This window comes from Capricornis sumatraensis, chromosome 2, assembly GCF_032405125.1.
Source record: "Capricornis sumatraensis isolate serow.1 chromosome 2, serow.2, whole genome shotgun sequence".
NCBI classification, from domain to species: Eukaryota; Metazoa; Chordata; class Mammalia; order Artiodactyla; family Bovidae; genus Capricornis; species Capricornis sumatraensis.
Window position 1 is genome coordinate 88,686,305 of NC_091070.1, and position 17,337 is coordinate 88,703,641.

The 17,337-nt window shown below is 44.4% G+C and overlaps 1 protein-coding gene across 1 annotated transcript; it reads left to right on the forward strand.

The window, feature by feature from the left end:
- Nucleotides 1–608: 608 nt before the first annotated feature.
- Nucleotides 609–11,297, forward strand: PDCD7 (programmed cell death 7). Its single transcript, XM_068965914.1, has 5 exons — nt 609–1,484; nt 3,400–3,538; nt 8,047–8,283; nt 8,548–8,635; nt 10,270–11,297. The coding sequence occupies exons 1-5, from the start codon at nt 609–611 to the stop codon at nt 10,391–10,393; spliced, it is 1,464 nt and encodes a 487-aa protein (XP_068822015.1). The 3' UTR covers nt 10,394–11,297.
- The last annotated feature ends 6,040 nt before the right edge of the window (nt 11,298–17,337 follow it).

Genomic DNA, 17,337 nt, shown 5'->3' on the forward strand with positions numbered 1-17,337 from the left:
AAATATCAGATCCTGGATCCTATGATCTAGTCCGCCTCCCAGGATCGCTAGGTTTCCTTCAGGCTTTCTGTGGTCCATCAACACTGGCATTCTTTCAGTTCCCACACCAAACCTACTCCTGTAATCCACTAGAGGGCTTTTGTAAACACTGTTCCCATCCGTACTGTGCGTCCCTCTCATTTCCTCTCCGATTTCCACTATTTAACTCATAATTACCCTTCTGACCTCAGATGAAGTCTCAGATCCTTAGGACGACCTTCCCCAACCTCTTTAAATCAAAATTTCCTATAAGTTCTTGCCTTCTTTTCCTCCACATCCACGGCCGCACTTTTGCATTTGATTGAATGATTACTTGATTAAATAGGTAGTTCTACAAGGAGAGGAACTGTATCTGTTAATCTCACTGCAAAGCTGCTAACTCCGCAGAATGCTCAGTAAGGAGGGTGGTTTTGAAGGCTTGAATGGAAACGCCCAGCCTTGCGCGGAGGTCCTTGGGCCGCAGCGTCACACTGGTGCCGCGCGTGGTATGCGTCACTTCCTCCCGGAAGACACTTTCTCCGGGAAGCACTCAGATTCCTGTCACTTCTCAGACTCCCTCTGTGGTGGCCATGGCTCTGCCACCTTTCTTCACCCCGGGTCGCCCCGGCCCGCCGCCCCCGCAGCCGCCGCCTCCCGCTCCCTTCGGCTGTCCGCCACCGCCACTACCTTCCCCGGCCTTCCCGCCGCCTCTTCCCCAGCGGCCTGGCTCCTTTCCGGGGGCCTCCGCCCCCTTCCTCCAGCCTCCGCTGGCTCTGCAGCCCCGGGCCCCCGTGGAAGTCTCCCGCGGGGGCGGTGGAGGTGGCGGCGGCGGCTCCTTCTACCCGGTGCCGCCACCGCCGCTGCCTCCGCCGCCGCCCCAGTGCCGCCCCTTCCTAGGGAACGACGCCGGTGAGCGCCCGCGGCCGCCGCCTCCAGGCCCGGGGCCGCCCTGGAGCCCGCGCTGGCCTGAGGCACAGCCGCCGTCCGACGCGCTCGGGGACGCGGCCTTGCAGCGCCTGCGCGACCGGCAGTGGCTAGAGGCGGTGTTCGGAATCCCGCGGCGGGCCGGCGGCTCGGTGCCCCCGCGCGCGCCCGCCGGGCCCAGCCTGGGCGAGGTGCGCGCCCGGTTGCGGGGGGCCCTGCGCCTGTTGCGGCGGCTGCGCGACTTGGGCCAGGCCCTGCACGAGGCCGAGGCCGACGGCGCGGCCTGGGCGCAGCTGCATGCGCAGGCGCAGCCGCTGCGCGCCGAACTGGCCGAGAGACTAGAGCTGCTGACCCAGGCCGCCTACGTGGGCGAGGCGCGGCGCAGGCTGGAGAGGGTCCGGCGCCGCCGGCTGCGGCTTCGCGAGAGGGTCCGGGAACGCGAGGCCGAGCGGGAGGCAGAGGCCGCGCGGGCAGCAGAGCGCGAGCAGGAGATTGACCGCTGGAGGGTCCAGTGCGTGCAGGAGGTGGAGGAGAAGAAGCGGGTAAGAGCAGCGGACGCTAGCGGGGGCCGGGATAGTGGTGTTTGACACCTGAAGGGGCGTGAGGCTTTGCGCTGTCATTTCCCAGCTTTAAGCCTCTTTTTCCTCATCCGTGAAATAAAAGGATAGTTTGCCTTTCCTACCGCATATCTCCATTTTGGTTGCGTGTTGATGGTGTATAGTGTACAATACGAATGCTCTAGGCGCGCTGCAAAGTCTCATGAATACCAAGTATAGGATTACGCCATGATCTTTCGGGGATGACAGATCTGTTTCTTGCTCCATCCTTCTGTCCACTTAGTAACATTCAAAACGAACAAGCGTCTGGGCCTTGCGTCTTGTATTACTCTAGGTGATTTTGAGAATACAAAATATAAAGAACTTTGGGCCGTTTCTCCAGGAACATATATACCCTGATTGGCGATGGGCCAATAGTGATAATTTCCCCAGATTCCTTTGTTTACAAGTTCAACTGTATTCTCAAGTTCAACAATGGTATTTTTGAGCACTTACTATATACTAGACACTATGCTGCCTACAGTCCTTTCTTGCAAATGCCAGATCTTGTAACAACCCTGAGAGGTAGGCAGTATTACCCTAATTTTGCAGATTAGGTAATTGAGGCATAGAGAGATTAACTTGCCAACAGTCACACAACTGGTTTAGGGGGCAGTTTCTCCAAAGCCTACTGACCTCAAGTTCTTAAGTAGAGGGCAAGGGTGAAACTGGAAATTGGTCAGATATTATAATTAAGGCATCCTCGTTACTTTTGAGTTCCTCAAGGGACTTCCCCTTTCCTTCTGCTCTCCACAACCAGCTAGTATTTCCTGCCTCCTCCTATCTGCCACAGCCCTGAGTCTGATCCACCTCTCCTGTGAAGTGTATTGATGGCAAGCTTCGTCTTCACACCTCCAGGAACATATCAGTGCTTTAAAGGAGAGGCAATGCCTTAATCTAAGGGAATTTGAGCCAGTTCAACAGACATTTAATGAGGACCTACTGGGGCTGGCCCACTACTTGGTGCTGGAGATAGAGATGAGCAGGAGATAGAGCTTATCCTTGAGGGCTTAGAGGACTATGGGGGATCGTGTCTGTATAGCATGGTGTGTGTTAGGATTTCAGCTGGAGGTTGGGGGGAAGTATCAAGGAAGGCGTCCCAGATGATCCAGTGACATACCAGCTGAGTCTTGTAGGAAATGTTTAAGCTAAGTGAAAGCAACATGTACAGTTCAGGAACAAAAGAGTGAAACAGCATGGTGTATCTGTAATGGTGAAATTATAGTGTTCATTTGACAGATGGGAAAGAGAGCTTTAGTCAAAAGGATCCTCCTTCCCACCCACTGCAAGGGTACTAGAGGGGGAGTCCTGTGAGTAGTGACTTGAGGAACCAGGGTTATTTACTCTACATGTGAACCAATTTAAGAAGAGTAAGGGTGGGTTTTCAAATATTGGAAAGGCTGTCCTATCAAAGACTTTAGAGCAATGGGGCACAGGCTGTGCTTAGGTGTCACTGAGAACCCTGTGGAGTCTGGGCCTTTCCAACTCCATTCCTTATCCTCCCTGCTAGTCTGAATCTTTGCATCTAGGAGTCTGCATTTTTAACGACTGAGCCCCAGCTTGACAAGGTAAGTTGGATGCAGATGTTCCTTGAACCACGCTTGAGAAACTCTGAGGAAGAAACAAAGACAAGGGCCCATGTGGACACTGCAGAGAAGATAATCCCTGGGCTGGAGCAGTGTAGAGGGGAGCTGTGCTCGGCCCAGGAAACTGGGATGTCGATCCAGTGGAGTGTTTCTTAACCCTGGGACCACCCGATCCTCTGAAATCTCAAGCCCAGGCAGCTTTTCTCTGTTGTAAGGTTGTTCCTCTTTAGGTTCCCTACTAGGTCTCATGGCTTCTCTTTCTCTTTCTCCTTCAGGAGCAGGAACTTAAAGCTGCTGCTGATGGTGTCTTATCTGAAGTGAGGAAAAAACAAGCAGACACCAAAAGGATGGTGGATATTCTCCGGGCCTTGGAGAAATTGAGGAAGCTTAGGAAAGAGGCTGCGGCAAGGAAAGGTAAGCATGGCTTTGCGTTTCTTCTTTTTCTTTACCCTGGCACCCCCCTGCCCCAAAGCGTTTGATACTTGATACTTCATTATTTTCACCCACTAGGGTAACCTAAGCTTATCAACAGTACCTCAGAACTTTTGAAGCAGGAAGCCTCAGATGTTTAGCCCTGAGTATCCGAAATTGAAAAGGATGTGGAAACTCACTGCCGTATGTTCCTCTTGACTCATCATTCCCACCCCAGGCATTCCTGGCCCCACTTTTCTGAGTGAGGTTGGCATGGCTGGTCAACTTTGCCCATACACCAAGGTGAAAGCTACTCTGTCTTTACTTGGTGCTTCAAAAGGTGTCAAAACCTTACCATGCTCCTTCAAATACATTTCAAACCTGATTTGAAAACGTATGAACGGTTAGACGGGGCAGGGAGTGCCCTGCAGATCGCATGGGTGTCCCTGACTCACCTGCAAGTCCCTTTGGGACTTAGAAAACCTCAGTAGTCTCCTCTGGACTCTAGAGGGAGCATTGGTTTTCTAGAAGTTCCCCAGTTTGCTTTCCGTTTGCCTGCCTGGATCTTGGCTCTTGCCAGTCTGCTTGTCTGGAGGGCCCTCAGTTCCATCTTTCCCATTTAAGCTTTCACTATCCTTCAGAAGTAAATACAGACGCAGCATCATCCATCCTTCCCTGCTCTGGGCTGAGGTGACCTGCTGCTCCTTTTCATTTGCACCTGGCGGGGACAACACGCTGCCTTATTTAGTAGGCCATTGTCATTCACCAGGGATATTTGAGAGTGCACAAATTAGCAAGTACCACAGTAGAAAAAGATTCACTGGCTGATTCAGATTCAGGTCTCAGAATCAGATGACCCCATTCAAGAGTCAGAGTGGAGTTTGCATCTACCCAAGGGCTTTGCATTATTCCCCTACTTCATGTCTTCCATGATGTATGTTCAGTAAATTTTCATCAAGTGAATTCACCAGCATAATTTCTCACTATTAGCCTTCCTCACTTTCCAAAAGAAGGGAGAAATTTTAGGAGAAATTATGATCTAAAATAAGCAGACTCTTTGGAATTAATGGCCTTGAGTATAAAACAAGTTAGCATCTAGTAACTGGTTTTGTTGGATACTTTGAAAAAAGAAGTGCAACTTTCTAACTTCTCTCTTTAAGGCATGTGCTTCTCCAATTATGTACTGAGAAAACGAAGCTGGTTATGTAAGCTGGGACAAGTTGCAAAGAGTCTTATGGACTAGGACTAGATATCTCACCTATGCTTAAATCTGAGTGGAACCACTGAAGGACTTTTAGCAGAGAGTGAAATGATGACGAAGATTAGTGCTGGCAAAGTAGAGGAAGGTTTGGGGCTTCTAGGAGGGAGGAGAAAAGAGAGACTGATACGCTACTGTTGTCTGGGCATGGATAATGTGGGAGTGTGAAATAAGGGTCAGATGGTGAGCTGGAGAAAAGTATATGGATTTAAGAGATGTGAGTAGTGTGTGTGAAGTATGTGTATACACGTGAGTAAATAACTTGGGGAGCTCATGTGGGAGCTGAAGGAAAAAATGACTTTCAGGTTCTAGCTTGATCTCTTAAATGAACGATGGTACCGTTCTAATTGACCAGGAAAACAGGAGCAGGAAAAGGCTCAGGGCTGATGAGTTTGGTTTAGGACCTGTTGAGTTTGAGGTGCCCTTGGGGCATTCTGGATAAGAGTTTATCAGCATGTAGCCAAAATTGGAGTGACCTTAAGGAGATTGTATGGTATGAGATGAGGGTCAAAACCACAAAATCCTAGGAAATGTCAAAATCAAGCTGGGTAAGGAGGAGACTACAAAAGAGATCAAGAGAGATAGGAGGAAAGTGTAGACCTCCTGGGGCTTCCCAGGTGGTACTAGTGGTAAAGAATCTGCCTGCCAATGCAGGAGGTGTAAGAGACACAGGTTCGATCCCTGGGTCAGGAAGACTCTCTGGAGGAGGGCATCCCAATTCACTCCAATATCCTTGCCTGGAGAATCCCTTGGACAGAGGAGCCTGGTGGGCTACAGTCCATAGGGTTGCAGAGAGTCAGACACAGCTGAAGCGACTTGGCATGTCCCCACGTAGACTCCCTTTCTTCTGGAAAGTTGAAAATGCTGAAAGAGATTGTGTAATAATGGGTAGGTTACTTGAACTTCTCTGTGCCTTGATTTTTCCTCACCTGTACGAAGGAAATAGTGATAGTACCTATCCTTGGGGTGTTGCAATGATTAAATTAGTAAACATACATAAAGTGTTTAAAACCATCCTGGCCAATGTTTAAGTGTTTCTTCCTATTATTATTGCAGTCACCATCAAGTGATATGAAGATTAAGGACCATCCCTAACAGATCATTAGTGACCTGTGGGGGGTGCATTTCAGTGGGGTGGTATGAGTAGAAGACAGACTAGACAAGATCAAAGAGGAAATAGGAAATCAAAAAAGCAAACAGGGAGTCCAGCTTACTAAGTTTGCCTGTGAAGGGAAGCAGGAGGGATAGTTGATGGCTTGAGGTCCTATAGGAAGTAGGGAGATTCAGAGCCCAGATGGAGGCATTCACATCAGTGGAGAAGGAGCCATTTTCCACTGGAATGAAAATGAGGAGGGCAAGGATGGGTAGTAAGGCAAATGAGCAAAGTCAGGGGAAAAAAATGTTAAGGAATTTCCTGCCTGATGGCCTCTTTTTGTCTAGGGAAAATGCTAGATGGGTTGCTTAGAGTAGAGAAGGAAGGCTTTAGGAGAGCAGTTGCAGGTTTGAAGTACTTGCTGTGAGGAACGAATGAGAGCCAACCAGAGATGCATGGGAAACTGGCTGCAGAGAGGTGCTGTTGTGGGCAGAGCTGACAAGCGTGCACGCTGGCACCAGGTCACACAGTCACAGGCGTGCATCTGGCAGGTGAGCACAGAGCACAGGGCTCTTGGCGTTTTGCTTTGTGGGTGACCACACAGTGTGGAGAAATCTGATAGACTGGAGGGGTGTTTTTGTTTGTTTGGGTTTTGTTTTGTTTTGTCTGTTTTTAATTTTTTTTGGCTGTTCTGCATGGCATGCAGGATCTTAGTTCCCCAACCAGGGATTAAACCCATGTCCCCTGCAATGGAAGTGTAGAGTCTTAAGCCCTGGACCACCAAGGAATTCCCAGATTGGAGGTTTTAGTGAAACTAATGGAGTCTCAGGTAGAAAGCCAGAGAAGAGAATAATTGGATTTAAGACTTCAGGGATGGAATCTTTTTTCTAATTATGCCAAGGTCTGAAGAGTGGGCGAGGCTCTCAGGCATGGGTAGCCTCAAGGGAAATAAAGGGGAATAAGGGAGAAGGCATTGGTATCTGGGAGCTGCCTGAACTAGAGAAGTAATGGTAGACAGTGGAAGGATCTCATCTAACACAGATCATGTCAGTGCAGGGGGTCTGGAAGAGGGTTGGTGGGAAGTGCCATTTCAGAGAATGTGTCGGGGTAGTGAGAAGTGATCGATGAAAGGCTGAGGAATGTGAGTGTGGGTGGTGTGGCCCAGCAAACTGAGATGGGAGCAGGCCTCATGGGTCTGGAGGCACTTTGGGGCTGATGGATTAGCTATATATTTTTGCTGTACTGGCAGATTTTAGTTTTTGTAGCGGAGATTGTATGATCCACAAGCCTAAAATATTCAGTGTCTGGCCCTTTATAGAAAAAGTTTGTCAATCCTTGATCTAGGTCAAGAAATGAAACAAAACCATAAATTCATTACAGAGCAACAAAATGACAGTTTAAGTTTCTCAGTACATAAGAATTTTGTGTGTATTTGGTAAATAATTATCAACTTAGTAGAAGATGGATTTGAGTTGTAGAGTTTCCATAGGTGGGAGTGAGTGGATGAAAACTTGTTCAAGCAAAGAAATCCTAACAAAATGATCTGAAGAACCATTAGCCTTGGAGATGAAGATAGAGCGAATTCCACAGCCATTTAGTTGCAGTAGTTGAGGGAGAAAAGAATCAGACCTGCAAATCAGGGTGACCAGCCATCCCCAGGACACTGGATTTCCAGTGCTAAAACTGGGCAAATGAAATAGTTGGCCATGCTGCACTCATTAGCAGCCTGTGAGGTTATTGCGGTTGCCTAAGTGTATTTCTTTCTCACTGCTCAAGTGTGCACTCTCAGAAATTCAGACTCAATCAGAGGGAGAATTATTTATTAACTGGGTCTAGGTGTCTGTGCTGTTTTTACAATGAAGAAATAAAAGTTCCTCCCTTTAATAAAGGAACTGTCCAGCTGAAGGGTCAAAAACATTAGAAATAAACAAAATCAAAGGTTAAGTGGTGTGATACAGAAAGAGGAGTTAGTGAAACTCAGGGTAGGGTCAAATTAATTGAAGACTCAGAAAGGTCAAATTGAGCCTCGAAGATTGGTTGGAATTTGTAAACTCTAACCAAACTCATACTGGAAGTAGGACTTTGAGTCTGCTCCTTAGAACATGGATTTGGGGATAAGAAGAGGTTGTATCTAAACACCTTTTGGATCTCATTGCCCAGGGGTCTGTCCTCCAGCCTCAGCAGATGAGACTTTTGAGCATCACCTTCAGCGACTGAGAAAACTCATTAAAAAGCGCTCTGAACTCTATGAAGCTGAAGAGAGAGCCCTCCAAGTTATGTTAGAAGGAGAACAAGAGGAAGAGAGGAAAAGAGAATTAGAAAAGAAACAGAGGAAAGAAAAAGAGAAATTTTTACTTCAGAAGCATGAAATCGAGTCCAAGTTATTTGGGGATCCAGGTAAGTTTCTCTGTAGCCAGTAGAGAAAAGAAAAATACTAGATTGACAGCTCTTTTGTTCATGGATGATCTCCACCTAAGCTAAGAGGTGGTAGATGACAAGTGACACCTTTAGGATTTGAATTCTGAACTATATCCTGGAAATCAGGGCTGAAGGTGAGACACATTTGATCTTATTGTATAATCATAGACTAAGTCAGTTTGCCTTGAGAAATAACGCTCTGCACGCTAAGCATGACATGGCATGGTGCCTTTTCTTTTTCAGATGAGTTCCCGCTCGCCCATCTCTTGCAGCCTTTCCGGCAGTATTACCTCCAAGCTGAGCACTCCCTGCCAGCACTCATCCAGATAAGGTGAGAGGGGCATCGTCCACGTCTTCTTTCCCTTAGGTAGCAACAGGCAGTGCTTAAGTTGTTGGGGTCTATTACTATATCTTTATTTCTTTTAGTTCTTATGAATTTATGTAATGTTTCCAAGTTTGAAGGATGCCACTTACATCTTGTTTAGTCCTCATCAACTCTTGAGAAGTACATGTCCCTATTTTAACAGGTGAAGACACTGAAACTCAGGTTGTGACTTGCCCTCTGTGTTATCCCATGCTATAGCTGTTATGTTGACTTAAAACATTGACTTCTTTTCCTAATTCTCTTCTGTGGCTAAACAGGCCAAGGGAAAGAAACCCTTCCTGTGTACTTACTTACTTGTGGAGACTGTTTAAGACCCAGACTGACTTGTGAGTTCAAAGCCAAGAGAGCTAGGAACAAGGAGTCTCACCTTTATCTGCAGTTACTAATGAGCTGGGTAAAGTTTTTAGCTCTGAGCCTCGCTTTCCTTACCTGCAAGATGCAAATGGAGGCTTAGACTGTGGCCTTCAAATGTGAACAGCAGTACCCTCCCAGATGCAGTGTTATGAGAACTCAGTTTGTATAACAGAATGAATGGATGGATAGGTTCCACAGGCAGCTTAAATCTGTTAGTGACTGGAAGCGCCTTGTTCTTTCTAGACTCCCCAGAGCATCTCCTTGGATCTAAGGGTCTTCAAAGCCCAGTTTGAAAAACTGCCGAATCAAGTGATCTTTGAGGATCCTTCCAAAGGTCCAACAATGCTGTTCAGCAGTGTTCTGGGAAAAGTGTATTTTTGGCTAATATACAAGTTTTAGCCTTTAAATATATTACAGTTGATTCTCGTTATTCATAGGAGCTGTATTCTATAAAGCTGCAAATGCCGAGTTAGAGAATGTTGAACTCCTGCTCTTAAAGGAAAAATAGATTCCTGTGAGCCTCTGGCCATAACATTTCATCAACCAATCAGTATATAAATTTTCTTTCTTTTTTAAAAGACACCTTATTTAATATTTTTGATCCATTAACATTGAACTCATTAACATATAACTGATGCCTGAAGGTAGCTTATCTAACATATACATATTGTCCATAAGGCACATCATGGCCTCCTCATGCTATCTTTAGCACTCCAGCACTATACTTGGGAGCAATTTTAAACAACAAAATGCCAATAAAAGGCACAAAAATGTGAAGAGTGTTGCACTAAATAGACTAGGGGAGCTGAAGACAAGAAGACAGAGTGTCACCCTGTCCCACTGCAGTTGGGAACATGCCCTTTGGTGACTCAGGCTTTTCACTGCGCTGTGCGTGTCAGCAGGTAACCATGGAAGCACCACGAGTCACGATTTGGGAGGTTACACAGAAATTTTAGTGAGTAGGCAAATTTGCAAATACAGAATTGACGATTGACGCTATATTCATTCTTTGGTTATCCATAAAATACAAGTTCTTTGGAGTTTTTTTCCCCCCATTTGTATGTACATTAAGAAGTAGTCTTTTGCATAATTTCTAGAAATTAAGTTCTTTAGTAGATTCATATAAGTCATTTGAGAGCAGAGTCCTGAAATAGAATACTTAGTTGCTAGCATCTTGCTTGAAATAAAACAGAAATAAACAGTTGTTCTACAATGTTCTTATTAAGGCATGATTGGGATCAGTACCTGGTGCCATCTGATCATCCCAAAGGCAGCTCCATTCCTCAAGGATGGGTCCTTCCCCCGCTACCCAGCAACGACATCTGGGCAACCGCTGTTAAGCTGCATTAGTAAAAATGTTACAGGAGTGTCGTCCAGCCAAGGCTCTTTTCAACTCTAAGTATCAGTGATGCTGCCATCTTGTGATATAGAGCAAACTCCACGTGGCATTGCCCTTCCGAGAAGGTACATTTTCCTTCCGTCCTCTGTCTCATCCAGAGGTGCCTCTTGAATCGGGAGATTAATACGATTCTTCCAGAAAAGACCCAGGTGGACTGAGGTTATCATGACAGGCACTGGCCTTGGTTCACCGAATTTGCCTCTGTTTTGAGGGGCTTCGTCTAGAGTGACTTGCAAGTTTACATGTATCTTTCTTGTGTGGTAATGGGTAAGTACACGATACACGCATATCCTCGACACAGGTGTACTCTGGGTAGGTTAGCAGTCCTTCCCCCAGTACTGCTTGTTAAGGTAAGCTTGATGCAAAATCTCCTTACCTTTCTTACCCAAAGACCCTCCTAACTTCCAGGAAGAAAAGTAAGGAAGGCTTTATCTTCAGTTTTGTGAATTCTACTTTTGGTGCAGCTGGAGAGGCTAGGCTGCCAGAAAAGCTGGTGGCCTCACTGCTAGTATGTGGAGAACTTGGAAAGCCTGCTGAGTGCTTGTATCCAAACTGGATTGTGTTTTAATGGATGCTGGCTGCATGTCCCCCATGTTAGAAGGATCCTAATGAAAGCACCTGCTTCTTAAGTTCCTAAAGGTCTGGTTGTTCAGAATCCCCAGCGATAAAAATTAATTTCCTTATGGGATTGCGACCCTGATCACCTTCACTCAGTCACCCTGTGGGAGCCAGTAGAGTGGAAATTGTGGAATTTTCTTAGGAACTCAAGCTTCCAAAAATATACACGTAGTTGAAGCGAGGGGCAGGGGGGAAGTAGATTGAAATAATAAAATTTATTTTTTATATTCATTAATAAATGCTGTTGTGCCTGGAGATGATCAATTATATAACATTGTCAGGTTTTTTGTTTGGTTTTCCTTTTTTGTCATTTATTGTGTAATTTCCAGAAAGCTAAATAAATATTATTTTTATTTTTTTAATTTGAGCCTTTGCCCTCAATCTGTTGCCTCCCAAATCACTGCACACTCTTTCACACTGCTGAAACACACACACTATAAAGTTCACATTTAGTAACTAGGCATTTGCTCCAGGAAGGCAAACCTCAAGCACTAGACTTTGTATGTGGAATCCAGCTCTGGATAAGCAGGAAAGGACACCTCAACTTTGGAAGTGATTTCATGTAACTGGAAGCACTTGGGTACAAGATACTAACACATTTGTCCCTGTTTTATTTGCACTGTTAAGTTTCTATCTTATGCATTACAGAGTTAACAGATAGGGTGTGAGTGCCATCACTCCTCCAAAGTGTGTTTAAGTTCATAAACCTCAGAATCTGACATGGTCAGGCTCACATAACTCCACAGGCCTGTGTGTCCTTTTGTTATAAATCTCGACCATTTTCTGGTGAGCTGTAGGACAAGTAGAAATAAAAGATGAATTGTACAATATATATTTGGTTCCAGAGAGCCAGAGAGCCTTGCTTTGAAGATACCTGCATTGATGGGCTTAGGGAGTATGGAGCAGGGACTCAGGAAAACTCAGGCAGCAGAACCCAAGGAAAAGAAGACACAATCTCAGGTTGGAAAAAACAATTCCCTCTTTCCTCTCATTCAGCTTCTGTGAAGTTTTAATAAAGTGAGCATTATTTTTGTTATTTGCTTGAATTTTTGTTTTGTTAACTTTTCCCTAGTTTATTGCCCTGTGTCGTGGTGGTGGCAGCAGCCACTGGTACGTCATGAGTTCAGAAAGAAGACTTACAGTAGTGTCTTTCACGAACTGTACTTCTAACAATATGGACAGTATCTCTGTAATTTTATCCCAGGTCTTCTTTCCTTTTTTAATTGTGGAAAATTTCCAACATTGAAAGGTAGAGAGAATGGTATAATTTTTTTCATCATCTGGCTTCAAATAATGGCCAACTCCTGGCCGATCTTGTTTAATCTGTACCCCTACCAATCACACTGGATTATTTTGAAGCAAATCTCAGATGCCATATTACTTCATAAGTGTTGCAGTGTATAGCTCTAAGGCATTAAGAAATTTTAACCATGGTGCTATTATTGGACCCAAAGAAATGAATAATTCCTTAGTATCGTCAAATATCCAGTCAGTGTTCAAATGATCTCAGAAATGTGTGTTTTACATTTTGTTCCAAATCAAGATCTGGATGCAATCTATGCATCTTTGTTAGCTGATGTGTCTCTCAAGTTTCTCATAACCCTCCTGTGTACTGTTGCACTTTCACTCTTTCGCTCCCTTGCAACTTATCACTTGAGGAAATCAGATCATCTTTTTTCTAGAGTTCCCAGTCTGGATTTAGCTAACTGCATCGCTGTGATTACATATTCCTCTGTTCCAGTATTTCTTATGATTTAATGATTCAACAGAACTGTACCATAGCCATCTATGGCTGTTAAGCACTTGAAATTGAGTTTGAACTGAAACTGAGTTGGACTTGAGATGTGTAATTACACATGTGGCTCATATATTTCTATTGGACCACACTAGAGGTTTGATCACATTAAGATCAGGATTTTCCGGCTCAAGTATATCATAGACCTGGTACTACATTCAGGAGGACTAATCGGTTGTCTCCTTTTGTGATTTTAGCAGCCGTTGTTATTCAAGACCTAGACTCACTTATTTGGATTTGCAAAAGACTGACAGTTTAATTGTGCCCTTCTTTCTTAACTTCAGCTGGAATATTAAGAGAAGCATCACCTCATCAACTATTTGATTACACAGAACCAGAATTTGTATAGGAAAGGCAAAAAATAAACACATGATTTTATTTACTAGTATTCAAAATAATGAGTTGGATCCTCTAAAAGTTACTAGTAAATTTTGTTTTTAAGTGTCATTATGAATTCGGATCTAAATGGATTTTTCTTTCAACCCATTGTTATTATTTTTTATTGATTGCTTCATGTTTGGCCAGTGGGAGCCTCTTTAACTCCGATCCTGAGTTCCCACTCAATCCCAGTATCCTGTTCCAAGTTTACCTTATAGGTGTAGCCTATACTGGGCTTCCCAGGTGGTGATAGTGGTAAAGACGCCGCCTGCCAATGAAAGAGACATAAGAGATGTGGGTTTGATCCCTTGATTGGGAAGATCTCCTGGAGGAGGAGTGGCAGCCCACTCCAGTATTCTTCCCTGGAGAATCCCATGGACAGAGGAGCCTGGTGGGCTATAGTCCAGTCCATAGGGTTGCAAAGAGCTGGACACGACTGAAGCAACTTGCCACACAGCACAGCTTAGCATGCAGCATATAGCCTATATTCTCTATGTATTGAACATAAATGAAAATTAAAATCCTTCAAAGACTAACCAGAAATGTGTTGATTCATCATGTCCTATATACAAGAAATTTATTTATCTTGACAAATTAACAGGAGACACTAGATTTGTGAGAAACTCTAATAAGAGCATTTAAGAAATTACATAAGTACAGGGAAGACTGGAAAATGAAAGAGATTAGTTGTATGTTAAATACTTAAGAGTGTTCAGTGGGAGTGCCTGAGTTTATGACGTCAAAGAATTTGCTATAGCCAACCAGTTTAATCACTCTAAAGCCATTCATGCTCCTATGTCCACATGATTTTTGTGCAAGGATTATTGAGAAGCTTAGCTGGGATTATACCATCTGTTGTAGCAATTTACTTCTATAAATTTTGTCCTCAGAGAAGCTATCTTGGGAATTACAAGGTAAGTGCAAAGTATGTCTTATTCCATTCAAATAAGAATAATATGTAGAAGGAGTGTGAATCCTGTGAAGTATTAGCTGTGACATAATTTAGGGAGTAGAGATTACATGAAGCATGTAAAACTAAATTAAAAAAAAATTATAACCAGCTATTCCCACATAATTAACTGTTTACTTTTGGGTGTACCCATTAGTAGTTTCTGATTTGCCACACCTGACTATCCACGAAGAATTTGTTTCCAATGAAGGTTCCATTTTCCTTTTGGAATAAGCTGGGTTTTTCATAGTCTCTGAAGCAAAGATTGAAGTCTTAGAGGCAACTGGACTTAAAATAGATAACTATGAAGAGCAGCAGATACTTTTCAACTTCATTAACTTATTCTTGTCAGAAGCTGGTTACCAGGATTTGAATGGTGTTCTTGGGAAATTATTATTTACCATTTTCCAGGTACAATGTTAAGTGCTGGAGACATAAAAAGGGGGCAAACAGATAGGATTCCTGCCTTCCTGAAATTAGTCTAGAGTAGAGAAGTTTAATGATTATACAAGATAATTGTAGTCAGTTGTAATTGTGATATGCACTACAAAGAAACAGTATTAAGTCACAAATTTATATTTTTCATTGTTCAAATTTTTTTAAGCGCCTGTTGAGGCTCAGATAATTTGCTAAGTACAGGGGCTATAGTGGTGAGCAAAATACCAAATACTCCCGAACGAGTACAGGCTTTAAAGGAGATAGATAATCATCCAACAATCAAAAAGTGGGCCAAGTGCTTTGAAGGAGAGCTATGGTTCCCCTCTCTTCCCACCCCCGCCCCCCAAACCAAGTGTTCTGTAATGCTTTTAGGTGAAATAATACAAAATATCTATGTGTCACATAGAGTAAGAATTATCATTCAGTTTATGTATGTATTTACTAAGTTACAAAGTCAAATGTATTTCATTCCATGGGTCACAGTAGGAAAAAAAACCTTGAAAGCCACTGTACTAGTGAGACCAAGTCAAGTTTGGGGGTTAGGGAAAGCTTTTTGGGGGACATGATGTTCCAGCAGAGCTCCGAAGAATTAACTAGTGGGAAGAGACAGTGGGGCTGAGAGGGCAATGCAGCTGCAGGCCAGCATGGTGAGAATAAGATGGCAAGTGAGAGAGTAGGGGCCAGACACTGCAAGGCACTGGAATTCCTTGTCAGGAGTCTGATTTTATTCTGAGAGTAGGGGGAGCCATTGGAGGCTTTTAAACATCAGAATGGCTTGAAATGATCAATTTGATCCCAGTGTGTGTAATAGAATGATGAGGCATGAGAAGACACATGGACACCAGTTGTCCAAGTGAGAGAGGAAGGGGGCTCGGATTCCAACGGCAGCAGTGGAGGTAGCATGAAATGGCTAGGTTCCAGAGATTTAGGAGAGAAAATCTGGTGGGAATTTGAGATGGGTGGTGGTGAAGGGGAAGAAAGTGTTGGGGATGAGTCCCAAGCTTTTGTGTGTATCTTAGACATTCCTTGAGATAAGGAATCCTGGAGGAAGAGGAGCAGTTTGGGGGAGGGGAACATCAGAGTTTACCTTGGGTATGTTGAGTTTGAGGCACCCTTAAGACATTATGGAGGAGAGGCCTTGTAGGCAGTTGCGTTTTTAAGTTTGATCTTAGAAGGGCCTAACTGGAGAATTTCATGTGTGAGTACTGGCACATAGATTTGTGGGCAAGGATGAAGTCATTCTGAGAGTATAGTGGAGACCTATAATACCAATATCATTGCTGGGGCTCCAAGTAGATCAATTACTACAATCCCTATCACCCAGCCCCTAGCCCCAGGCTCAGAAACAGCCACGTGGGCCTAGACCCATGAACTGATGTTAGAAAGGTTCTGGGTTATGCAGTTTGTCGGAGCATGCATAGACTGGCTTTCCTATTATCCCCCTTTCCCCACCCTCACCCCACCTCTTCAGATCCCTTCAGGGCTTTCTCCACTGCTTACTGAATGGTGTTAGCACTCAGTTCAAGTTCAGCATCCTCCCCAATTCTACCTCAGTGCACCCCTTCAGTCTTACTGCAGACTGCTTCTCAACACAAACCATATGCTTGACTCAAGCAGCTTGTCTCACTCTGCCCTGGCCCTGCTCCCTGGCTTAAGCTATTTTCTCCCTGGAGTTTTGTTCTCTCTCTACCTCACCTTCTCCCTGCTCCACAGGCTTTTCTCCCACCCTCCAGGGTCCAGATCAAGTCCTGTCTTTCCTGAAGTTTCCCCAACCCCCATAAGGACTGGAATACTCCCCTTCCTCTGAAGAGTGTCATCACTTAATGATCTGTGCCTCTTATTTTGTATTTAGCAGAGTGACTGTCATTTTAGAATATGGTCTAACTAGATCATGTCTTACATTGTAGTCCTGGCTGCTCTTAAAATGTGCTTCCAGAATCCTCAAACTCTTAACTCCAGAAGCAGGTATAATGCTGAGAATATCATTAGGATACAGATGTTGGAGTGCAGGGAAGGAAGCATGAGGGGGGCTCTATATTTGTTCATTGGATGCGCAGTTCACACTTGTGTCTCAATGAACTGTGGTCCTTCCCCATAGCTAAAAATTCTAACGATGGCCAAAAATGTAAACGACAAATCTGAGACTGCCAAAACTTCCTCACTTTTATGTGTCCCCTACAACTCCTTATATCTCAAAGGTCCCCTGTACGAAGAGTTGATGGGGTAGATTACTTAGTGATCACATTGGAAGCTGTCTGATCCTATAGTATGAAGACTCACTCCCAATATGCTGGGAGACTGTTTCCCAACATGGGGTGGAGAAACCTTCAAGCCTTCCGTACAGTAAGACAATGACAAGAGAGGGCAGACAGTAGAAATGAGAGAATTAAAGGATTTGCCCATCTGGCCCCTTTGACCTCTATGCCCTCAGATTATCCACTCTTCCTCATCACCGGATGTTCTCCTACGTATGTGGGGATGACCCCAGTGACCCAGAACAGCAGGACTTCGAAACCATCCTGATAGGGATGATGTATTGAGCCAGAGGTACTCCCTGGTAAACCCTGATTGTAAAATTCCTGTGGTTAGGAGTCTAGATTTAAGTGTATATTATAGGCAGTCATGAAATTGAATTCTGTATGTATGAATTTTGCTTTTTTTTAATGTAACTGCATTTAATGTGGTCTAAAATATGTAAAAAAGCAAATCCCTGGCTG